Source organism: Bombyx mandarina, chromosome 19, assembly GCF_030267445.1.
Source record: "Bombyx mandarina strain Sakado chromosome 19, ASM3026744v2".
NCBI classification, from domain to species: Eukaryota; Metazoa; Arthropoda; class Insecta; order Lepidoptera; family Bombycidae; genus Bombyx; species Bombyx mandarina.
Window position 1 is genome coordinate 8224756 of NC_143225.1, and position 27303 is coordinate 8252058.

Here is a 27303-nt window from a genome sequence, read left to right on the forward strand (position 1 = left end):
ACGTATTTCTTTAGAAAATTAGAAACAGGGAGAGTACATCATACGTCTCAGGATGGGCAGCCAATGTACTATAGAACTCAGACTCAGAACTCTTGTATCAAGTTGGGTGGCGGCATTTACGTTGTGGATTTCTATGAGCCCCCGTGGCCACTTAACATCAGACCGTGAGCTCGTTCACCCATCTAAGCAATAAAAACATATAAATAAATAATATACACACAATTTTGTACAGAGTAGTCAATCAATTAAAATACATCAATATATTAATCTATATAGATAAAAATGAATTGCTGTTAAAACTGCTAAAACTCGAGAACGGCTAGACGGATTTGGCTAATTTTGGTCTTGAATTATTTGTGGAAGTCCAGAGAAGGTTTAAAAGGTAGATAAATATGAAAATGCTCGGAATTAAATAAAAATAACAATTTCGTTTTTCCTTTGATGTGTCTCCCGTCGGACGGATTCCTTTTGTTTGTTTTAAGTTTATTTTATAAAAAATGTTTAGGTCTTTTATTTATCGATTGAGGCATTACGAAGTCTGCCGGGTCAGCTAGTATTATTTAAAATGATGCTTTCAAAATATGAGATGTAAATAAAAACAAATACCACATCAAAAACTTTATTTACAAAAACGATATGTACATTTATTATACGACTACAATTATTTACTTATAATTAAATGAGCAGGTTTGATGGTGTTTAAATATGAGCATCGGAGCACAAATGAATTGAGGACTTCATTCACAAGAGAAACATTCTTTAATTCGATTACGATTATGTTTATAAAGTTTTCTTTATGAAAGTTTAATTACACATCTAATTTAAGGACACAATTACGTATATAATTCAATAATTGCAAATAATAATTGCAAGCTATTATTGTATTTAATATATAATATTTACATTGTATTTTATTCTTATTAGTAAATAATAGTGGTTTGGGGATTACTATAACATTTATTTACATTTTAATTTTTATATTTAACCGTTTGAATGGAACGATCCGCAACACATTTTTTTTTATTTTCTTCCTCAGTAGTCGTTGTTTGAAAATATAATTCATGTGTTATATTTTCGAAGAATTTATCTTTTACATTAAATACATACAGGACAAAAAAAGACTGTTGTTCTAGCTTGTTGCTTGTCCTTTTTTAAAAAGACATTAAAATAATTTACAATATTGGGCGATAACTCAACTGCAATTCTTAAAACATTTAATCAATCTGAATATATCTGTGTTTATTAGAATTTCTCCGCGTAATTTTTTCTTAAAGAAATTAATTCAAAATTATTGACATACAATAGTAATAGTGAGATTAGACCAACAAAATACGATCAAATCAATAAATTTTAAAGCATTTTTTTGTATTAATAAATATATGGAGTATGGGAATCGAACCCACATCCCTTGGCCCTATAATTAGGAGCGCCAAGTACTGCGCTATTATTAATTAAGAGATGAGTATATCAGAGCCGTTTAATTTTTTTCTAAAAGTACATAAATTCTATTAACTGCATTGACCTTTTTTTTACTGCTTAGATGGGTGGACGAGCTCACAGCCCATCTGGTGTTAAGTGGTTACTGGAGCCCATAGACATCCACAACGTAAATGCGCCACCCACCTTGAGATATAAGTTCTAAGGTCTCAAGTATAGTAAAACGGCTGCCCCACCCTTTAAACCGAAACGCATTACTGCTTCACATCAGAAATAGGCAGGGTGGTGGTACCCACCCGCGCGGACTCACAAGAGGTCCTACCACCAGTCTAACATTGTTAACAAGTCTGAAAATTGATTAAATTTATCGATTATTGCGGTTCTTGTAAATCGAAAACAGCACAAATATTTCGGTAAAAAATTACATTTTGTACAAATGTACATAAAAAGCAAAAAATATACAATTTACGGTGGTTTATCTAATATAATATTATTCTTAGTACTAATTTGGTTGGTTTTTATTCTTGCTTCCAATTTCATTTCACAACGCAGACGCAAAAAAAAACCAAAAAATCTAAGAAGACCGACAAAATAAAATTATTCATTTCAGTTTCACAGAATTAAGTTTAATATTCTTTTCGGTGGTTATATTTAGATGTGGAGCTAGAAATTATTGTATCAGAGAGAGTTCTTTGGTTTATATTTTTACATAGTGTTATTATTTATTTGCAATGTCGTACGTACTGTTGAATTGCCAAAATATAGTTGTATCTCTGAACTAAGCAATTTTACTGTAATATGTCAAATAAAATAAAATTTGTGTTTATTTTTTTGCCCATTTCTAATAAATGATGACTAGATAAGACTGAGAATGACTATTAAATTAGATTCACGGCCCGATTCTCCTTTTAATAGTATAATAATAAAAGCTTGCTCATTGTTCTAGAAAAAACTAAAGAATTCGGCTAGACATAAACGGACATTTTTGAGACTAGATTAGAGTAAATGCTTTGATGACTCTGACTAGTTGTTATGAGATTTTTAATACAGTTATTGAGAGTCACAGCAGAGCGTGACGTTTAACTAGTACTTCACTACATAGTATTTTCGGTAGGCAGCGGCTTGGCTCTGCCCCTGGCATTGCTGATGTCCATGAGCGACGGTAACCACTCACCATCAGGGGGGCCGTATGCTCGTCTGCCTACAAGGGCAATAAAAAAATTTAGTATAAAACAAAGTCGTTTTCTCTGTCCCTATATCCCTATATATGCTTAAATCTTTAAAACTATGCAACTGATTTTGATGCGGTTTTTTTTAATAAATAGAGTGATTGAAGAGGAAGGTTTATATGTATAATAACATCCATTAAATAGTGGAGAAATCAATAATAAATTACAGTTTCCGAAGCGAAGTGAGGGCGGGTCGCTAGTTATTAATAAAAACTAGGTTTTACAGGCGGCTTCGTTGGTATTGATATAGAAAAATTAATTCTATCGATCGATGACAGATTTTTTTTTTTGGATGAAAGTAACCAAATTCGTTCTAAGCTTTCACGACTATTCTATTCTATTTTAACCACAATTTGCGCGAAAACTGCTGTCAAAGCGCTTTTTACAGCGCAGAATTATCGGGAACTCGTTAAAAGTAAAAATCTTAGCAAGAACGCGTTCAATAATAATCTTTAGGGAGGCGTGCTCTTCTGAACGTGTTCTTTTCTGCACCTTTGATGACGTCTATGCTTTTTCATGAGTACGTATCTAAATTGAGCGGCTAAGACGTCAAAGCGGAACAAACAAACAATTTCACTTTAATAAATAATTTCAGGGAAATATTTAATAGCACACACACTATACGGAAATAATAGCTTCTTGGAGCTCGGTGGCTTATTAAGCTTGTGGTTTCATCTACGCGATGGCAAGATCAAAAGGTACTTGTAATTTTGTAAAGAACGTTGTATAATGATTTATTATTTTATTTATATTGTATTTTCTATTATATACTTATTATTATTTAAAGCGCTCTTGAAACCGGCTTAGTTTTTAAGGACTGACTACCGTAACATGGAGTTTGGGAACAATTCCCGATTGGAGTCGGTGTTTTTTTAACTCATTATGATTAAAAATGATAATGTGCCTTTGTATGTACTTGTATTTGTTTTCACAAATTTTAATACAAGCGGATATCCTATCAAACTGGTATGTAACGAGTTTCGACGAAGCCATTACAGGACGTAATCTAAAGTTCCCAGAAAAACAAAAAATGAACATGCGAAATGAAATCGGGCAAATATTTACGCGTTGTTATCGAAATATGAAAGATAAAACGATAAGGGTTCATTTCCTGAACTCAGCTGCTATTAGTTGTTGAAATGAATTTCACCGGCTGAATAACTTCTCGTGATTAATACTGATTTTACGGTTGAATCACACATTTTTTATCGATATTATATAATAATTCTGGCGTTTCGGATACAGTTTTATTCGTCGACAACTGAATATTGTGCTAACTGCACTCTGTTTTCTTTACAAAAATAAATATCTAGATTTTTAAGCTATTGCATAGCTTTTATCGCGGGCCTTGAGCGCGGCGACCGAATCATGAAATTCCGTAACGAAAAAAACCTTACACCCCTCACTCCGCCTACCATGTAGCTCGCGTTCAACACATTCACACGTTGCGCTTGTGTAGTGTTTGTGAATAAGCGCGTGGCGTGACATCACACTGCATGCGCATCATGAAAAGTCTGCCCATCTCTCTCTCGCGCGGTCTAGCTTATGAGTGTGAAGGGGACAGTTAAGGTTTTGCTTTTATTAATGTTTAATATAGCGTGGTCTTGTTTTATTATTGTTTTAATATTAAATTATCATTATAATTATAATTGTATAAGTTGATAAAAAATGCTATGCAATAGCTTTACCGCGGCAGTTCCCGAGTGCCACACGTTTTTTTTGTTTCATTTTACACAGAACGAACCACAGTATCTTGAGGTCTGACAGTTTGTTTGACTTGGATTTTCATCTTCACGTTAAGAGAGAATCCCAGTGAATCCCAGATTACGTAAGTCGTCTGTGACCATAAAAACTATAAAGTATTGGAAACGTGATAAATTCCTTAATTATTCGAAAAACTGTGTGAATCAGACAAGTATACGAGATTCGGTTGCTTTCATTTATTAATGTCACTTACGCCAATTGCCGCCTACATTTACGAGCAGTGAAATCAAAGGCCGATTAAACCAGTTTATTACTCCAGCTAGTAATTAAAAGTAAAACATAATTTGGGCGTCCCGAATTGTGAAACGTCGTCAATTTTGCTGAACTATAAAAGGGACAAACACTTTTATCATTATATTTAGAGAAACATAATGTAATAACGATTAAGAATAATCAAGAAAATGTTTTCTATTAAAGGTACTTTTTAATGAAAACATAAAATTGGATTTGCTTTCTTTGGTATTTAAATTAAAGTTATTTTAGATTTACAGTATTCAATGGACCGCCGTTTAATAAAGATTTAATACATATTTTGAAGAATAATAACAACAGGTATCTTTTTGATCCATATATGAATTATTAAATAAATAATATTTTTTTATTCGACTTTTACGGTTTTATATACAAAAGTAATCACCAAAATCAAGATACTAAAGGTTCTGTAAACATTTCATTAATGACTGATTTAAATATTACTAGTACATTGACTCCGTAACCTCTAACGTAATTAAATTTTATATTAAGTTGAAATTCGTCGTCTTTATTGAATGATGAATTCACAAGAAATGATCTAATACATTTGCGTGTTTCTCTTGTAAAATCCTTCCTCAAGGTACCGATGACTTTGCTCTGAAAAACAAAAAACTGTATTATTTAATCTGACATAAAATATAGATAATCGTTGACCGCCAAATATTTTCAGAGAAAATTTAAATAGAAATCTTCAAAAACATTTCAAAAACAATTTAAAATGTTGAGGCGGAGGTCTAAGAGGTAGCCGTATGACTAACAATTGAGACTTTTACCTCACTATTGGTAAAGTAAAAGTCTGACATTTTTTAATTCGGGAACTGACTCGAACTATTCCGGTGGACCGAGTTGACGTCCATACGTCACTGAAACCACTTTCAAATGGATTAATCATTCGACAGCCACGCTTGGCCGTGAAAACATAAAGGACAGATAGAGTTACATTTATTTTAATAGTATCACTGCGAAATAATTTCTAACATAATCTAAAATGACATCTGGAAGTAAATTATCAAAAATCTGTTAGGGACGATAACTCCTTTTGTAACATCCGATTTTAATAAAACAAAGCATAATATATTCTGCTCCTTAACTGCAGTCTATCTATAAAAAACTGAATGAAAATCCGTTTAGAAGTAGTGATAAGTAAATAAAATAAGATAAGATAAGTAAAAGATACTTAAAGAGAGAAACAACAAAGTAAAAACCGCTGACTTAGGTTCTAGTACTCTTTATTAGACATAGCTCTGTCTATATTTGATTTATTTTCTTCAGAATATAGAGATACAACGGAATCTACGTTGATATAACATTTTCTAGTACATTTGAATAGACATAATGTACAATCTAATACTAAGTCCACTTTAATTGACGTTGCAGTAAAGTCAAAGAGAATTTCTATATTAAATTTGTACTCAGTAAAATATGTTCTATTTAAATCTTGTATGAGTGCAACACAGAGCTTATTTTGCGTAAATATACAGTTTAATTTAAAAACAAGCAGAACTCGTAATAAAAATTTATTAGTCTAAGAAACGGGAGAGTTCGCTGAGTGCGTCTTATCTAGCCGCAGTTTATAACAAAATATTTTTAGCTCTTCGTGCATAATGTTACACGCTTTCAGGTAATTTCTCGGAATTTTCCTACAGAATTGCTCCCTTTGAAACTGTTAATATCTGATTCATTCTTTTTTTTTTCGGGCAAGTGTCCGAACCTCCTACAGGGTCACCGCAGCCTAGGGAGTCCATGGGGACTGGGCGGTCCCCAGATGTTGGGAGTGGACCGCGGGCCCAAGGGATAAAGTTTAAGACCCTACCCGCTAAACGACTCCCCTGAAACCTTTTTTTTTACTCGACATCCGATCTCCACCCGAGGTCAGAACCCACTCAGAGTTGGGGAGTTCCCGCGGTCAGTACTCCAACTAGACTTGCGGCGCCACCCCGAGAATATGGACATCACGAGGGCAACCAGTAGAAAATGTAGGCGATTGATTTCCACAACGAATGAATTATATATATATCGCTTAATCATTAAATTCGTGGAGTTTACTCATAGGTAGAGTGCAACTGTACTTATTTGGCTACGTATAAGCCATATATTCGGAGAGCTGATACATTGATATGTCGATTGATTGAATTTCAAGAACATGAAATCTTAGTGATTGACTCCCCTAAAATAATGAACCAACGAATATTGCAGTAAAACTTTTTTTTGTGAATAGAGATTTAATTGCATTGCATATAAGTAGGTATGAAAGTAGATGGTGATATGAAGAGGAGGCGTCCCAAAAACCTTGGATGGACTGTGTGATAGAGGATATGAGAGAGAAGAGCGTAAGCGCAAAAATGATAGATAGCAAATGATGAGCTCAAAGGTCTTAATGGAAAAAGAAGACAAGCTGCACCGACCAAAATAGTGATATAAGAGCAAGCAGAAGAGGAGATTGAATTGTATCGAGTTTCGACTTGTGAAGCAAACGTTTTTATATTAATTTTACGTACTTTTTAATATTACCTTATAATTTATATTATTTATGGTCACGGCAAACACTGAAGTCACAATAATGGCCATCGGAAGTAAATTTAGAAAACAATTTTTTTATCACTGGCCTCATAAGAATAACGTAGCGGTAGGATAAATAGAGAATTTTATAAACACCACACAATTATCGGCTCGAGTACGCCAGACGATAACATTTACTGTTTTACATTAAATTTTTGTAATGCTTTTATAATCGATTTTTGTTTATGAAATGTGTCATGTCATACGTTTGCAATTATGATGATTTCCAGTTTATTCACCGTTTCATTATTAACTTTATTCAAAAATTCTTTGTTCAACGTTTTCGATATTACGTATACTCTATCATCAACTATTATTGTAATCTTAATAAGTAGTAGTTTAGAAAACTAAATAATACGCTTTTGTAACTGACTAAACTAAACAATAAGTGTGATTAAGAAAAAACAAGCATTTTATCGTAAAAATTAATGAAGTGGTTTTTAAGATATTTTCTAATTTTATTTTCCAATTCAATCCAACCCTTTAAAGTAGGTGAAAATAATATTCAAAGATTCTGTTACATAGATACATACCAAGCTAATAAAAGCGTGTTCAAGCTAATACCCTCACTAGAATTTCAATTTAATGAGATGATCAGGGTGTGACAATCTAGTAGCTAGTACATAGTATTTATCAACTTACGTGGTTTGTCCGTCTGAGTGAGAAGCCTGCGGCGGCGACCAGCGGTGTAGATGAGCGCGCCACATCATTTGTCCAAACGTCATACGGAATTGCCGCGACATCGAACAGTACAACACGAAGTTAATCGCCCCGTTCAACAAAGCCAAAGCATCCATCAGTTCCCCGAACAAATCGTAGCAACGCTTGAAGAAACAACGCCCCAAAATCCCACTCAATAAACCCAATATTCCTTGGGGTAGTTCGGTAACCAGGAACAGTAATAGCACAGCCACGAGCATCTTCGTTGTTCTATTAGTTCTCCTGTCGGCTTTGTATTGTCGTTTGATTGCTTTGTTGTTGCTCGGACAGGCGTTGTAAACTCTAATTTTTTTTTGATGCTGATTAGCACTGTACACCTCTCTGATCAGCCATAAGCTGATTACTGTCAGTATACAGCACGGCAGCAGTTTTATCAGTACCGCGTGTACCCAGAAGTTTATTTGGTACAACCCCCCCTCCTCATCAGAATCTACGTGGTAAAGGATCATCGGACCTGTCGGTTCCAATACGACCGCCGTGTGAATGTCAAATACCTGCAAGGGAATTAGAGAGCATAGCTTTACTTTCGTTATTGTGGCTTTCATATCTTACCTATTGCTGATGCGAAATATTCTTGCTTCCCAGTCAGGGTGCTGGATAGTGTAGAAGAGTCGCATAAGTTTACTTAACGTTGGTTATTTCTAGTCGGGTTCGATAAATACTTTTGATCAGACGAAAGATATTTTTTTGCAATGATCAAATGCACAAAAAAATTACATATATCCACTCCGTTAAAATGCCATTTTTGTGGATCGTCTATATCCTATTAGGGAGTCCATCTTTCTTACAACTCATTAGAGTTATGATAAGCCATAGTTAATATAGATACCATAACCCATATAGTATCAGATGAAGCCACCTCTACTGCCATACTAATGGTTGTTTACGTTGCCGAGATTGAGTTTCGAAAAAGCTTCACACTAGGGCCTCTGAACGTTTACTCATTATCATTACGTATCGAAGCACGTGCGAAACGATGGCCGGTTTAATATTAGCTACGTTTTATTTACATTCCGAAAGCTACGAAAATCGCGTAGGTAGAATAGTTATAGGATATCAATCACTTCAAAGTTTGCAAATGGTGACGTCATTGGGCTATCAGCTTGCGGTTTTAAATTAAATACTTTTAATGAAAATTGAACGATTACAAATTTAGATCGTGGAAAAAGTTTAGCTACTTTATCAATACGTTATCAAATGCTAAGAATAAATAATAAGATCGAATGTACATTTTTGTCATACTCAGAAATAAACTCTCATTCTTCTGAATGATAGAAAACGTAACCGAATAACTAAATAGTAAGTATCAATTTTATACAGCTCTATCAACCTTTGAATTTCCATGCAAACAAATATGAAACCATTTTAAAAGAATCCGCAAAGACATTCATAACATAAATCATCGGCACAGCTAGTTGGAGCGTGAACCGTTGAAAAAACGTCGAATATCGCGGGGCAGACTCCTAAGATTACGCCTCTCTCACAAAAACATTTTTCTTGGTAGGTATAATAAAATTCCTTTCATTGAATCTTAATCATGTGGAAGACTTGCCGCCGGGTTACAAGGATCACTTGTAAAACCAGCAAATTGCCTGTAAAGGCCAAATTTTGGTCTGGCGTATTTTCAATTTTTGTCTCTTGTCTCATTTTTATAGTTAATAAGATAACTAACGGTAGGTGATAGCTGGTGGTAGGATCTCTTGTGAGTCCGCACGGGTAGGTACCAAAGCCCCGCCTATTTCTGCCGTGAAGCAGTAATGCGTTTCGGTTTGAAGGGTGGGGCAGCCGTTGTGACTATACTGAGACCTTAGAACTATATCTCAAGGTGTGTGGCGCATTTACGTTGTAGATGTCTATGGGCTCCAGTAACCACTTAACACCAGGTGGGCTGTGAGCTCGTCCACACATCTAAGCAATAAATAAATAAATAAATAAATCTTAAGGTAAGGTAAGAAATATGTCAGTACTAATTTCAAATAATATTAAAACGCTTTCATTCTAAATTTTAAGCATCACCTTGTAACGAATTGAATATTCTAATGTGTTTTCGATTCTAACACAATGTAAAACATGCAAACTTCAAAGAATGGTTTAAGGTTAATCTATAATACTCACCATATACGTGGGTATACAAAGCACAGGTGGTATTATGAAACTACTCAAAATAGCCGTGCTACATCGCCTTTCCGTACACAAAATGTGATTCTTATCTGAGTACCTGTAAACAGACAAACAAAATAAGCTATAAGAAAATAGTATCCGTGACTCTTTCATAGCATTTCGTGGTATACTCTGGCCGTTTTCCAATTACAGCACAAGAGCGCACACATTAAGTGATTTGCGGCATAATGCTCAACTAAGCTTCAGCATAATTCGGCATTGTGCGTCCATAATTAAACTACCATAGCATAATGCGACTCAGTGACACACAATGCCGAATTATGCTGAAGCTTAGTTGAGCATTATGCGGCATAATGCGCTCTTGTGCTGTAATTGGAAAACGCCTCTATTAGAATAATTCCCCTTTGTTTCTGTATCGCAGCTGTCCCTTCCAGAGTTCACATCAGTTTGATTGACATGAATCGTAAAAATTCGTTCTTTGTATTTTTTTTATACTCGTATGATTGCCTTAGGCGGGTAACCGAGTTCATGGTCTATCTGGTATTAAGTGATTTACGGAGTTTATAGACATCACAGCGTAAATACCGCCACTCACCTTGCGACTTAAGGAATAAATCTCAATTGTATAGTAGTAAATTTCAAGTGTGTAGTCTCGTTCACGTCTGTAAATTCATGTGAAGAATCTAGCATCGTGACGTAATTATTCGTGACGTAATGACGAAAATTACTAATATTGGATGGACAATTTTTTAAGGGTAGGTTTTATCTATGAGCCCTAGTTGCACACCAAACTAAACATAGCAGTAACATGATGTAAAATATATGCTGCGATCCTATAATATATGTCAGGACGTTCATAATTAGAAACAGTTTAGCCGGTAAAAACTATATATTTTATAATTTTAAATTAACATTATACCTTGACAGCGTAACTAAGGACTCGCGAATTATTAGTTCGCACAGACAATTATAGAGAAGTTGCTCACAAAACTTTAACTTATAACAATATACATATAAACTAAGGGATTAAAGAATCGCAAAAACACATAATCCTGTAATAACTTATAATAACGTTAATAGTTATTAAATAATGTTCTTCTGAAGTCGCAAAGTCTGCCCCTCCTCTTAGTTGCGAAGAATATTCAGAAAATATTAGGACTTACAGAGCTTAACGAAAATTAGTTTGAACAGGAAATTTCATGTTGAGTAGTTACGAGAAAAGACATAGTTTGGATTATATAATTTATGTTGAAGTGACGATAATATTATCAAATCTATATATTAATACATGAAGCAAAAACTTTTTAGGTATCCCTTTTTACGAAAATTGCGCGGTCGGAGGAGTATGAAATTTCCCACACTTATAGAGAATATAGAGAAAGAGTGCAGAATGTAAATACTTTTTTAAATTATGCCTAAAAAATACATTAAATCAATAAAAAAAACATTACACACATCACCATGTATTTGACGTACACACGCATGCATACTATTTATTTATTGTCAAACTTTTCTTCTTGACGTCTTTGGTCAAATTGAGAATAGATTTAATATTGTTTGTCTTTATTAATATTTGTCTAAAGTGTAGTCTTGGCGAAATTTGTGATTATAGAAATATAATAGTCTTTGAAAATAGAATCATAATAGTGTACAAACTTACAATTTCAATTAATTATAGTCGAATTTCGACTACTGCGGGACCTCTAGTATTAAATATATTATAACAACTTTGATTTACATGATTATAGCATTGCGGTTTATCCAATTCAACTTCCGAACCCATTTCTGTGTGTTGTCTGACACGTATTTCCTAACTTTTTCACTTGCAACTAACAGCACGCTGCAGTTCATTGTTTTTAAACTATATGGTTTTTTGGTTATAAATACGAAATTTAGTTGGTTCATGTATTACGCAGTCAATTCTGAACTACTCAATCGATCGTGAAGAAATTTTACTAAGATTTTATCAAGGGTATAAGAAAAGACACGGAATGCCCTTCGTCCAGAAAAGAAAGTGGTATTCCCGAAGGATGGACCTTTCGTCTAGAATAAAGCGAGTAAGCCGTACGTAAAAGAAAGTATACTAAATATACAAAATGAAAATCATAGAAACAGAATTAATATTTCAATGTCGTTGCCAGTACCAACGATACTCGATATTATTTTAGGCGGAAATTTAATTGATTGGAAATCTGATCGACAGGGAGCTTCCGGGAATTATTGCGGGTTTCTATTTCGTTTCCAAGCAAAGTTTCATTCAGCTCAAATACGGGTAACTTAAGACAAACATAATAAAGAAAGAACGAAATACCCTATATGTGAATATCCGTGCTCGAATCATTAAATTGAGTTTCAATAAGAATTACAGGTCTATTTGTCGTTGGGTACTGTATATCAAACGATGCTACTGGATGCTACTGGATGGTATAACGTTATTGCTCTTAATCGATAATTAATTAATTGGTATAACGTTATTGATGGTATAACGTTATTGTTATTGATAACGTTATTGATATTTTGTCTATCATTTTTACACAATATTAGCCGTTATTTACCTGTTAAGGAAGTTTGAAGTGAATTTTTCATCATCATCTAACACTATTTCGTTACCAAGAAAAACTCAATAGCCATTTGTAATTAATAGCTTCAAAGGATTACTCAGCCGTACATAACATAATTTAATTACATAACAAAGTACAAGAACATTTTACATTTTAGCGCCTCGCACAGATTTTCAAGTGATAAGGGGCTGGTTTATAATAACCTCCAAAACCAACTTTCTTTGTTGGCGTTTTCATTAAAGATTTCTTGAACAAAAGAAAAGTTTCTTTATTCAATACTACGCTTAATTGTATACTTTTGTTAAGATACTTTTGGATTGAGGTATTACGAAGATTATAGTCTTGTCCTCGATATAGAAATATATTTTAATTGCCTGCGCTTACTATGATTATAAAAATACATAATTAGACGAAGTTATGAGATGACGAACTAAGCGACGTTATCGAGACTCGAGAATGAGTTCTAAATATTTTATACTACGCTTTGGCGACCTGAGCAAATGTGATCAGAAAGTACACAGAATTAGTATCAAACATTCCTTAGATGATTCTTTTTCATTTGATGGTTACCTGTACTTTTTGGCTCATTCTTACATAACATACTGTTCCCTTTTCGTGCAAGTTAATGTATTTTACACTTTATACCATAGAGAAATAAATTTGGATATTCAATAAGCTACACAGCTTTTCTCGGACGCATTTCCCGACGATATAACCATAGAACGCTACATCGAGCAACAGCACTAAACCGCGCGGAAGGTTTCCCATACGGTAGACAGATAATATCTGATCTATAGTAAGAGGTCCCTTAAGCTAGTGTAGCAGAATGGTCTTGAACACGGAGAGATGGCGGGACATCATGAGACGCGTCAAAATTTACCCACTCCTTGGCCTTGGAGGGCCCAAGCCACATAACGATTACGACCACATTGTTGAGAATCAAATTCAGTCTGCGAGTAGTTGGAGTAGTAGTCTTTTAGACTACCAGCGATTAGGGAGGGTAATAAAAAAAGAAAGTGAAACGATTAAGAAGAAGAACATTCATAGACACTAGACGAAAATACCAGTTAGCTTATTTATTATAGTTTAGATTCTAGAACAATGCAGAACAATATGCAGTAATAATAAATCTAAGTATGGTACAACAGTTCTAAGAAAAATTGCGAAATCGTCATTACTAATTACTACATTATAATAGTAGTCCAATCACAATCAACTTCACATGTACAATCGACCACAATTTCTTGGAAATTTTTTTTTCAAACGGAAACAACTGTCGATTCCCACATTGAAAATCAAGCCTATCGATTTTAACATATTAGTTGACACGGATTAAGTAATTCTGCTAGCTTTTCGTTTTCAAGGAAACGGAAAACGTGGATACATACTCCACGAAATAGCCTTGTGGACCTGTGTACACACTGCTCAACTGATAACATTCATGTCAAAATAATATTCACTAATCTATTTGCTGGGATTTCTCTTTATTTTAATACTTGGCCTTTCAGTATATTTCATTTACTTTAAGGGTAGAAAAAAGTCAGTGTTCTCATTTACTATATTTCATAATTAATTTATGCATTGGGTAATGTACTGTAGCGTAACAGGCATGTTTTATTAAGGTTTTAATAAATCTGTGAAATAAAAACAATATTTTGTTTTTCCATTGATTTAAATCTTAACATTAGAGGCATTAAGTCGTTTATCCAATTTTGAAATCAATTTTCTTATTACCACTTACGGCAGGGATTGACGAATAGAAATCGTCAATTAAAGAATAACGAACAATAATAATAAATATTGATCTTAAAATAGTTGAGATGAAGAAGAAGAAATTTTGAAATCGAATGCGATTAAGAATTTTGATCCTAAAACGGTCCCGTTAAAAAAGAAGAAATTAAAAAATTAATGATTATTTAAAAAAAAATCAGAATGTATTGTAATTGGTAGTAGACGTAAGTATAAAAGCATCAACATAGATGACATCATATTCCCAAGCAAAGTACGAAAAGCAAAAACTTATCGTAAGACGTGGATGTCACATAAGATTGTGATCAAGAAAATTCGATTAAATACCGAACGTGTTGGAGAACAAAACAAGCCCACTGATTTTCTCGCCGAATCTTCTGAGAGGATCGCGTTTTCAATCCGCTGGTAGATTTTGCAAAGCACGACTCTTGCTAGGGTTCGTGCTACCACCCGCGGGAGTTGCTGGACTTCTACCGGGCGCGTCCGTAGGTGGCGGATAACGGGCCTCTGGGCTCTATTCCCAGGGGTATCGTCCGGTCTCTCTCGTTCTGTTACAACGAGAGAGACCGAACGACGTGGACCAAAACCAGCTCCGGGGGTTCCAAGCTCTCCTCCCCCTTCACTTGTTGAAGGGTGGTCCTCCTGGAGATGCGTGGGCCTCCACCTTTTATCCTTTTCCCTTTGATTATTTCGTTGATTTATTTACTGTCTTTTTGTTATCTTCATTTGTTTTATTTATATTTTGATTTGTAATCTGTAACTTTCTTCGTTTTACTGTTTGGTTTATCATTTTGTGTTATTCTCTATCTGTCTTTCTTCGCCTTTGGTTTTTATTTTTGGTTTTATTTGTTTTATTTTCTTCTTCTTTTCATTTCAATCCTAATCCTAAGCTTTGACACCCGGTGAGAGGATGCATGGCCGGTGGGCGACCGGTCGCTAGGGTGTCCCAGGGGACCGCACCCCGGGCAAAAAACAAAGGGAAACCAATGAAGATGTCCAGTTTGCAAAGAGTAATACCCCAGGAGGGTACCCGCCAAGCGGGAGAATCCCTCCGTACTACTGACTCGTCGGTAGTGCGCAGCCCCTCGTATTCTGGGGGGGGCACAAACTGCACTGAGATAAGGTCCGGGAAGGACGGCGTCAAAAAAGGAGCAGGGTCCGGGAAGGACATAAGTAGGAAGAACGAGTCCGCGAAGGACGTAGTAGCTATAGGGTCCGTTAAGGACAATGAAGGGAGATCGTCCGGAACCGCTCTCGTGTCGGACGATAGCATGGCCACAGCTGGGTCGGCCCATTCGTCGGCTCGCTCTTCGCCGACTCGCAGATAGCGAAAAAGAGTACTGACGATCAGTAGTGACGAGCTTGGAAGCAGTTCCGGCTCTGACGGAGCAGCCTCTACTGGCAAAGGTGGTGTCATGCCGCAATCAAAGAGAGGGCGTGGTCGTCTGCCGACCACTGGTCTGACTGCGGACAAACAGACGTGTCTTAAAACTCAGCGCTCTGAGATAAAGGCCACCGGTAGCATGAGTAGTATGCGCGAAGTAAGAAGCGCAAAAGCCACGGAAGGGAGCCCTAAAAAGGATCCTGAGTGTCGTCTGAAGGAGAGTGCCGCGATGGCCCTGAAGGTATGCAGTAAGCCCGGCAACCTGAAGAGTACGTATCAACGTGCCCTAAAGGAATTGGCGGTGACAATAATGGAGGTCACAGAAGAGCTGGCGAACCGTCCCGCGGCCCAAGAGACGGAAAGGCTGCGAGCGGTAAACGCCGGTCAGCAGGAGGAGATTTTACAGCTCCGACAGGAGCTGCAGGAGGTACGCAAGGAGCTGGCGCGCATCTCACGGGCTTTGACGTTGTCCAACCCAGTCGAAACCCCAGCCCCAGCTTCAACCACCACGACAGAGGACCAGGAGGAGCTACGTGTCCAACGCATTATGCGTGCCGTCGGCACCATGGTTGACGCTCGCTTTGCGAGTCTGGAGATGCGGCTGCCTCCGGAGCCTCGCATCAGGCCACCCCTGGCGGCGGATAGACGGAAGACCTGTGAGAAATCGCCAGACCCTCCTCTCATCGTTGATGCTACGCTGGAATCAACATCGGTACAAGCAGCATTGCCGCCCTCCGCGAATAAGAAGACACAAGGCCCTAGACGCAAGACCACGGTGCTAGCACCCCTGTCTGAACTGGGTGCCTTCCCTCCGGCTCCAGTTGTTTTAACCGAAAGCTGGTCCACGGTCACCCGTAGGGGTGCTAAGTCAAGGGGGGAGGCCGTGAGAACAGTCGCAGCTTTTCCACCGGAGGAGAAAGCACCGTCTTCAAAGAAGAGGACGAAGAAGCGGCTTCGAGCTCCGCGTTCTCAGGCTGTGGTATTAAAACTACAGCCAGAAGCCGCAAGCCGCGGCCTTACATATCGGTCCGTCCTTGCGGAAGCGAGGGCAAAGATCGACCTAGAATCGTTAGGCATCCCGGTCCAGAGGATTCGGTCCTCTTTAACCGGTGCCAAGGTCCTGGTGGTAGATGGAGGCGATCAAGTGGAGAAGGCCGATCTCCTGGCGAATAGGCTGAAAGAAATTCTGCCCACGGAGGGCGTCGAGATCTCCAGGCCATCGGTGACTGCAGCGATGCGCATCAGTGGCCTCGACGACTCGGTGTCGCGTGAGGAGATCGCCGATGAGCTCGCCAAAATCGGGGGGTGCCCGCCTGAGAGTATCAAGGTCGGGGAAATAAAGTCCGGTCCAGGTGGGATGGGCCAAGTCTTAGTTCGATGCCCGGTCTCAACAGCTGCGAAAATCGCAGCAGTCCCCAAGCTGAGGATTGGCTGGAGCGTACTCCGCGCTCATTTGTTGGAGGCCAGGAGGCTGCAGTGCTTTCGGTGCCACGAGCTGGGCCACGTGAGCGCACGTTGCCCGTCGTCAGTTGACCGCAGCCGGGATTGCTACCGGTGCGGCCAGGCCGGTCACGTGGCCTCAGGCTGCTCGCTGGCGCCGCACTGCACCGTTTGTGTCTCTGCTGGCAGACCGGCGGACCACGTCTCCGGGGGCAAGGCTTGCGCCAAGCCCCCGAGACAGAGACAACGACGGCAGGATTTCGCCACGCTTGAGAGCGCGCGGAGTCGGCCCGGTATGGCCTCGGCGACACCGATGGACGCCCAGTCATGACAGACGTCCTTCGTGTTCTCCAGGGGAATATCAATCACTCCGCCAGGGCTCAAGACCTTTTGTTTCAGAGCATGGTGGAGGGATTGACCCACCTTGCGGTGGTTGCAGAGCCATACCGGGTCCTTACGGGTCCCGATTGGGCAGCTGACCTTGACGGCCGGGTTGCCATTATTCGTCGTGGTTGTGTGGGCGCTCCGCCCGAGTTCGCCGTCGTTGAGAGGGGTCGCAGCTTCGTCGCCGTCCTCTGGGCCGAGATGATCGTGGTGGGAGTATACTTCTCCCCCAACAGGACACTTGCTGAGTTTGAAGGCCTCCTCCTTGAGCTCAGCCGCGTCACTAGGAGGTCGCACTCCCGGCAGATGCTTGTTCTCGGGGACCTCAATGCCAAATCATCGGCTTGGGGTTCCTCGAGGACGTGCCCCAGAGGAAGGGCGGTGGAGGAGTGGCTGGTCGAAAGCGGTCTCGTCATACTCAACCGCGGCACGGAATTCACATGCGTGAGACGTTTAGGCGGGTCCGTGGTGGATGTCACGTTCGCATCGCCGGACGTCGCGTGTCGCATCCGCGGTTGGGCGGTGATGGTTGGTGAGGAGACGCTTTCCGACCACCGCTACATCCGTTTCAGCATCGTTGTGACCCCAGGAGCGGTGTCAACGTCTTCATTCTTCGGTGGAGGCACGGAGGGTCCTCGTTGGGCCCAGAAGCGCCTAGATGTCGAGCGGCTGCACGAGGCGGCTGTCGTCCAGGCATGGCGCCTCGACTCACTTGGCGAGCCGATGGACGTACGAGTGGGGGCGGAGCGTATACGCGAGGCCATGTCGCGGGTGTGTGATGCTGCCATGCCACGCATCAGAGCTCTCGCCCCTAAGCGCCGCGTACATTGGTGGACTGAGGAAATCGCCAACCTGCGCCAGTCGTGCAACGTCAGTCGTCGTGCGTACCAACGGAGCCGACGTCGAAGGATGCATCGAGACCCGGAGGAGCAAGACCGCCTTTACGTAGTGTACAGGACAGCGGTGAGGGCCCTTTGCGTGGCCATCAGAATGGCAAAGGAAGCCGCCTGGAACGATCTACTCGCCTCGCTCGATCGCGATCCATGGGGGCGGCCCTACAGGCTGGCGCGCAATGCGCTTCGACCTTGGGCTCCCCCTACGACCAGCACACTGCCGCCCGAGACTTTGCACCGGGTGGTCGGGGGTCTATTTCCGGACTCATCCGGAACGGCTTTCGTCCCTCCTGTAATGGCAGCGGTGCAGGTCGCTGACGGCGGAGAGCTGGAAGGTGTGTCCCAGGCGGAATTCAAGGCGGTGGTGGCGAAGATGCGCTCGAAGCGCACAGCGCCCGGCCCTGACGGTCTGTCGAGCAGGGCATGGGCTCTGGCCCTAACTGAAGATGGTTTGGGACCTGCACTTCGAAGGCTTTTTAGCAAATGCCTCCGAGAGGGCAGGTTCCCGGAGCCGTGGCGTACGGGCCGGCTGGTGCTCATCCCGAAGGACGGTCGCCCTAGAGATGAGCCCTCCGGGTATCGCCCGATAGTCGTGTTGGACGAGGCCGGTAAGCTCCTTGAGCGTATCGTTGCCGAGCGTCTTGTTCAGCACCTGGAGAATATTGGGCCGAATCTAGCGTCCAACCAATTTGGCTTCCGGAGAGGTCGGTCGACCGTGGACGCGGTCTTGCGCGTCCGTGACCTTACCGACCAGGCGTGCTCTGGGGGGGGCGTGCTATTGGCTGTGTCAATAGATATAGCCAACGCCTTCAACACGATCCCCTGGAGTACGATCATGGAGTCATTACGATTTCACCGCGTGCCCACCGGTCTCCGCAATCTGATCGAAAATTATCTCTCAGGGCGGGCTGTAATCTTCCCCGAGCGGAGTGGGTGGGGACGGAAAACAGTGTCGCGGGGAGTTCCACAGGGGTCGGTAGTGGGTCCGCTCCTGTGGGATATAGGCTTCGACTGGGTCCTCCGTGGGGCTAACCTGCGTGGCGTCGAAGTGGTTTGCTACGCTGACGACACGCTGGTGACGGCCCGCGGAGACGACTACCGGTCAGCAGCCATCCTGGCTGTAGCAGGTGTAGCGACTGTGGTGAGTCGAATAAAGAGACTCGGCCTCGAGGTGGCCCTTCATAAATCCGAAGCAGTGTGCTTCCACTCGGCTCGGGAGGGGCCGCCTCAAGGCGCGAATCTCGTAGTCGGGGGTGTCACCATTGCTGTCCAGCCGAAGCTCAAGTATTTGGGCCTTGTGTTGGACAGCAAATGGAGATTCGACCACCATTTCAAAATGCTGGTTCCAAGGCTGATGGGGACGGCGGGTGCACTGACCCGTCTTCTTCCCAACACCGGTGGATGCAGCGCCGGTATCCGGCGACTGTACCTGGGGGTGGTGCGCAGTATGGCCCTGTACGGTGCTCCCGTGTGGTCGCCCGCACTTACCGCGCGAAACGTGGCTCTGCTGCTCAGAGCTCAGCGGGCGCTCGCGGTGAGGGTCATCAGGGGGTACCGTACCATCTCTCAGGATGTGGCCTGTGCCCTCGCCGGATCCTTACCGTGGGACCTCGAGGCCGAAATCTTGGCTGCGACATACCGACGGAGAACACAGTCCTCGACTCGGGAACGGACACCCGGCCCGTCGGTTGTGGATCGATGGAGGCGTGCTGCGCGTGGTCTGGCGTATGCCAAATGGAGAGAACGCTTGCTGGAGGAGCTCGGCCGAACTTCGGCCACTCGTCAGCGCACGCTCGAGGCACTGGTGCCTGTGCTGGAGGCATGGTCGGACCGGCGACACGGTGAGCTCTCCTTTCGCCTCACCCAGGTCCTTTCGGGGCATGGATGCTTCGGGAGGTATCTGTGGAGAGTCTGCGGAAGGGAGCCACATCCGGGCTGCCACCAGTGCGGGCACCCGAACGATGACGCCCAGCATGCGCTAGAAGCGTGCCCACGGTGGGAGCACCCGCGGCGAAACCTCGTCGCGGTGTTGGGGCAGGACCTCTCTTTGAGGGCTATCGTCGCCCGTATGGTAGAGGACCGGAGTTCGTGGGAGGCCATGGCTGGGTTCTGTGACTTGGTCATGGCGCTTCGTGAGGCTGAGGAGCGCGAAAGGGAATGGGATCCCTCTTCGGCTCCTCAGCGCAGAAGGCGGGGTGGACGGCGCGTGCGAGAGGCCGCCGCTCAGCCCTCGTAGGGACTATGGAGTGCCGGGTGCGGGGGCGCCCGGCACTCGACTGTTTGTCCGGTGGTGAAGCGGTGCAAGGTGGCTCCTGTGCGCCGCTCACGGTGTGTCTCCCGAGACGAGGGTCTACGGGATTTTCCCGGGGATGAAATCCCGTCTTAACATCAGTACGGGTACCGCCTAAGGCGAGACTTTCGGCGCGCATCGCGGTACCGTAAGTTTCGTGTAGTCGGTGTGGTGGAGCTCGATGGGGTTTAGTCGGTAGTCGTTCTGCGGGGCAAGTGCTTCGCGCGCCTTTTTCAAGGCGTAGTCTCCTGTGAGAAATTGGGGGAGGTGAAGGACCTCGGTCCTTCTCTTCTCCCCTTCTTCCTCTCAGGAGGCGCCGGAGTCCGACATAACCCGGTCCGTTACCCCCCTCGACCGGGTATCCGTAAATGGATTCCCCAGCGTTAAAAAAAAAAAAAAAAAAAAAGGGTTCGTGCTACCAACATCGTCAGGTTTAAGCCCCGTGAGCTCACCTACTAACCCAGCGACGTTGACATGGTCTCTCTACACTATCAGCTTAGGTAGGAAAAAATAAGAACAAAAAAACACACATACGCCACTCGCGTTATTTGTGTTTACACAAATTACATAGAATCAAAAGCGAAAACATACGTTGAGCGATTAAAAGAGAATCGAAAGTAAGAAACTTTGTTACTGACGGGATTCACAGACGGATCATTTAGAATTGTTATATGTTTTTTTATTATTATTATTTTTTATTTATCATATCCGTTAGTTTTTGAATAAGATTTATTTAATAAAATTGAACTCAAAATTATTGTGGCAGTATTTAGTCCCCAAGAAAATTACAAAAATGTTGCACGCCCTTATTATAGCGATTTTTGCAAAGAGTATAGATCTCACGTTGTACTTCTGATAACATGAAGCTGGATTATATTTTAATTGACTTCCGAAACATTTAAACATTTTGCGACATTCATAATACTCATTTATTTATTATTATATATATTAATTTTATTTATTTTACATAATATAGTACATTATGTATTTAATATAAATATGTATTTGAAAGAAAGTTTATCCATTCAATATACTACTGCATGTTACGATAAATGCATCTTTCGTAAACAGAACAAAGTTCAGAAGCTTCTGAAGAAACGTAAGCGTCTGCTTTAAATTATTTAAAAGGTACTTAAATGTGTAAAATTTTAATTAAACTTTGAGATACGTTGAAAAAATATCACGATATTCGATATAATTAAAATAATTGGCTTTCATCCAAGACAATTAATTTTTGTTTGATCTACTGTGACATGTTTCTTTAATTTTTTGTAGTTGTTTATACAATAATGAATTTAAAAAAATTATACGTTTGATGGCAGTTATTGTAAATTTCACACACTTCTGTACAAAATGAGAAATTTTTTTCATACCGAGATCTGTTTACTGTAAATGACAGAGGCTCTTTCTTTGACAGCTTGGCGGCAAATTAACGGGTAGCTAATGGGCCCCAGCCGGGTAGTCTCACCAAGCACCCTACAATCTGTCGTTTGTTAAATCAGTCGTAAATCACTTTCCGTTTAACTAACTAATCATTTTTCTGTCACGCTTAGTTCCTTATTCAACTTTGCTAATTAAACGTCGAATTTGCTATATTTCGTATCTACATTTTTTTTTATTGCTTAGATGGGTGGACGAGCTCACGGCCCACTTGATGTTAAGTGGTTACTGGAGCCCATGGACATCTACAACGTAAATGCGCCACCCACCTTGAGATATAAGTTCTAAGATCTCAGTATAGTTACAACGGCTACCCCACCCTTCAAACCGAAACGCATTACTGCTTCACGGCAGAAATAGGTAGGGCGGTGGTACCTACCCGCGCGGACTCACAAGAGGTCCTACCACCAGTGATTACGCAAATTATAATTTTGCGGGTTTGATTTTTATAACACGATGTTATTCTTTCACCGTGGAAGTCAATCGTTAACATTTGTTGAGTACGTAATTCATTAGAAAAATTGGTACCCGCCTGGGATTCGAACACAGGTGCATCGCTCAACACGAATGCACCGGACGTCTTATCTCTTAGGCCACGATGACTTCTACCTACATAATTGTTTTATATGATACCTTTCGGTACTAATTAAGTAACTTTAAATTTAAATTGCTACGCTTCAAATAATTTACTACCTGCACTTTCAACTCTGCTTATGAAATAAATTTCACAGATACACGAAATACACATAGCATCGTTAAACATTTAGAAACTTCTAATTAAGTTTGAATGAAATGTGAACTTAGCGGTGAATTAGATTAAATCCTCATCCGCCGGGAAACTAAAATAACATCGTTGCTAATGGTGAAATAATTAAAGTTTAGTTCTAACATTAAGTTGAGGCTGCAGTTCACACAAATGAAGACAGAATCGTTCCACATCTAATTTCGCTATTTGGCCAGAGAATCCTTTTTGGCCATTGATAAATTAATTAAGCGTTACTAATGATAAAGACTAAACAGTCCCTAGAAATAGTATTATATGAATCTTTAATTTTTCTTTTAAATATAGTTGTATTTTTATTGTATTTCTTATGATTACAATAAACTTAAATACGTTTTAGACCAAGAATTAAGAAACCTCTTCATAAAACTGTAATAACACAATTATAGTATAAGTCACTCAAAATTCTTTGTGTTATTTCAATAAATTATTTTGTTTGTACAGCTTGAGTGAGGCATTTTGGCCATATCCTTTGCTTATTTACTTGCACTTTTCTTCCTACTGTTACGTCGAAATAAATTCATTACAGTACATTATTTTATTCAATCATGAACTGAAAAGTGATAGAAGATTATTAGAAGATATTTTAATGAAAATATTCTGTAGAGAACACAAAAAAAATAACTTGACGTGGCTAGTTTTCATGAAAAAACTAAAAAAAATGCAATAAAAATTATAATTCGAATAATACTTTTTTGTTATTTTGTGAAATAAATATTGAATAAAATGAATCATAAATTGATTGTCTACATTATTAGCTTTCAAATGACACCTCTTTCATCTTCCTGAGATCGACAGCAATGATTTAATCAGTGCAGGCGCAAGAGATGCGAAGTAAAAAAAATATGGCTGCCTATCTAGTATAGAGTGGCCAAGAGAAAACTGGGATAGTGATTTGTCAATAAAAATACCCATATTTTACGCCCCCTTTAAGACTCCGACACTGGTGCTCGGACTCATTGTATATTATTATATTCTGACTTCTATTCATTATTTCTTCATTTCTGACTATATTTAATCTGATTAAAGCGAAGTTAACAATATGCAAATGAACAATATCAACTTACTTGATAGCCACGTATCTCCAAACGGCTAAGGAAAGCGTGAGACATATTGAAGCCGTGTGGAAAATCTGAGTAAAATGCATGTGGAATAGGAGATAGGCTGCCCATTTGTATGGCATCTCTCTTTGACCGGGTAGTATCTGTGAAAGAAAAAAAAGCTTGAGCACTAATCACCATATAAAAGTTAAATAAGTTAATGAATTTGACCATTATTTTTTAATTTTTTTATGATTGAACGATTACTGGTGGCCTGGAGGCCTTTCCAGTTTCCAGAATGAATCTACTACCGGATCGGAATCACGACCCGCTGAGAAGATCCGTCGAGAAACTCAGCGAGCTGATTCATGGGTTAAGTTGTACGGTTACCGGGGGTCCCTAAGCCTGCTTCTAGTGTTAGAGCTGAAGGCGTCTAATTCAAGGTTATTGGATCCGATGTATCCGTAAGGACCTTTCTAGGGCTTCGACGGTGACTGGCTCCTGCGTGATCAGGATTCGGGGAATTTGACCATTAGTAAAGTATTGAAATAATGTTAAATTTTTATAGCCTTGACCAAAATTCCTACTCAGCAAAAATATTTTTTACTGCTGCATTTTCCACCAGAGGAGGTTCTTAAAAGATGCGTCCCCTTTCTGTCACGTAGCAAGAAATGCATACTAGTTTGAAAGATGTGATAATCGTTATTCTAATTTACCAAAACCTGGAGAAAATCACATCTATACTAATATTATAAAGAGGAAAGATTTGTTTGTTTGTTTGTTTCGAATAGGCTCCGAAACTACTGGACCGATTTGAAAAATTCTTTTTCCATTAGAAGCCGACATTGTCCCTGATGAACATAGGCTACTTTTTTTATTTTTTTTTTTATTTTTATTTTTTGGTTTCATGTGTGTTTTAATGTTTCCGAAGCGAAGCGAGGGCGGGTCGCTAGTCATAAAATAATAACTAAAGCAATATAGCAAAGGATTAATTCTTACTCGGTAATAGTAACTAAAACGAACATTTAATCCTTTGTTAGGCATGAGTATATTTACAGATTACACCTGTTATACGTAATTCATAATAATTTGTAAAATATTAAATTATACATTAAAATTAAGGAAATTTTTTTTTATATTATTTTATACAAGTAAAGGAATATCGAACAGAAATAAAAATCTGTCATTTCTATATGCTAACTGATTTGTGAAAAATATATTTTAGTTTTTTTTTTATGATCTTTTACTCGGAGTAGGAACGTAAAGCAACATTAGTGAAACATTTATAAATATTGATGTGGATTTTCACGGTCCTATCTCAAGTTTATTATCTCTCTTGTAACTATGTTTTCTGTTGCCTCGATTCCCTCTTTACATGTAGAGGTGTAAATAGATGAACATTTTTGACAATCCTGTAAAATCTCCTATCTTTTCTGTGAAAGTTCTGGCCTGACAGGCTATTAGTTTGTCTAACTAACTAACTGTAATTTAATATTTTCCCACCCCAGTCACAAAGAGCTCAGTAAATTTTTAAGATCCTCAATTCCACAGAAACCAATTAGTAGTGGCTTACTGGGACTTGTTGATTTATCGCTATCGCCTGTTAGACCGATTTCACTATCAACTGTTAGATCGATTCCAGGTCCACTAAAGCGATTAGATACTGCGGTTATGTCTATAGGTAGGTGAACATTTTCTCTTTTTGTTTCTGTTTTAAACGCACAAATAAAGTTTAGACAGAAATTTAAGCATTGTATTTATTTGTTAATTACTTCTAGCGTGCAACATTCTATATTATTATATATTAAACTAGCTGACCCGGCAAAAGTTATTTTGCTATATATAAGATTTCTAGGGAGTTTCTAGTGTAGAAAAAAAAACTAACTTATTGTAAGTATGTAAGAATGTGGTAAAAGAGTGAAAGAGGTAATATAAAAATAACAAAACCTCATTCAACCACATAATGCCTCAATATAACAAACAAAAAAATTGTCCGAAAAAAAAAAAAAAAATGCTAGAGGTGGACAGCTCTTATTACCTAGGGGTATGAAAAAGAGATAGTAGCCGTTTCTCAGACTCAGAGAAATTTCATAAAAATCGGTCAAACCGTTTCAGAGGAGTATGGTAACTAACATTGTGACACGAAAATTTTATATATAAGAAATATAATCTTATTTTAGGATCCTAATTACAATAACGAAACAAAAACTACATAATCGAATAGTCGTACATCACTTTTTTTTATGAAACTAGCTTTTTGACTTTATTTTGTTATCAAATCTCCCTCTAAGCCCTGTTTTGAAGATTGCTTAGAACGTCTTTATCTTTACTATTTCTATTGCAAAGTATTAATGTCTAAGGAAAGAATGCTTTCAAATGCAATTGCAAACACTTAGGCTAAATGTTTCCAAGTGGGTTCCAAGCATTAACGTTGTTGTCCATTGGCCCCACTTATCATTCAACGCTAAGTTAGCCATCATCACTTGAGATCTACGCAAAAAAAATATAATAAAAATACGCATTGAACTAAATTATATCATTTTTTCAAGTAATAAACACGTCTATTACATTTTGTGAAGACTAAAGCGCAGATTATGAGCCATGAAAGCACATATTAAAAAAGTAATAATTCAGTAGCTACGGTAGCATCGAATCATCTTTTTTTTCTTCATATTTTACATTATGAATTTGGGTAATGGAAGAACAACCCTCATAAATTACATTACTTATACATTCTTCGATGATGTAAGCCCAAAACAAGTGCCCTATTTTCGTTGAGCAAATATGCTCAAATTATAAGTGACATCAGCTTATTGCCGAAGACTTAACCAACAATTTACTTGAAAAATAATATTTGTTTAAACGTGATTTTAGCATGAAAGCCTTTTAAATGTTCATCAGTGATCTTCAACGTTTAACGTGACGTAAAATAATTATACTAAAATAGCTTTTACTTACAGTACAGGAACAGTACTTTTTCCGGACAATAGGCACCTCCTACTACAGAACAGGATTTAGGAAAAATACTGCGTATGCAAATTTCACGATGATCGATTGAGCAGTTACTCCCATACGCATATAAAATAAACAAGATAGTACAAGCCAAAAAGTCGATAAAATCGAGTTGGCTATTAAACATAATATCTTTGCAAAGCGGCTGCGTTTCCGACTTCCTTGTCATTAAATCATATTAAATCATCAAATCGATTTGCTTTTCGTTTGTAATTATTTTCAAATTTCTTTCATAATTATTACAATG

At 39.6% G+C, this 27303-nt stretch overlaps 1 protein-coding gene across 1 annotated transcript in view; it reads right to left on the bottom strand.

Moving 5' to 3' along the window:
• Positions 1–603: 603 nt before the first annotated feature.
• Positions 604–27303, bottom strand: part of NGR-A3 (neuropeptide receptor A3) — a 49925-nt gene continuing 23225 nt past the window's right edge. Inside the window, exons 4-7 of the mRNA XM_089735539.1 lie at positions 24072–24208; positions 10077–10179; positions 7884–8455; positions 604–5279 (exon numbers count right to left, since the gene is read on the bottom strand). Of these exons, the coding sequence (XP_089591665.1) occupies positions 5258–5279; positions 7884–8455; positions 10077–10179; positions 24072–24208 (834 nt within the window). The 3' untranslated portion in view covers positions 604–5257. The remainder of the gene's footprint in view (positions 5280–7883; positions 8456–10076; positions 10180–24071; positions 24209–27303) is intronic.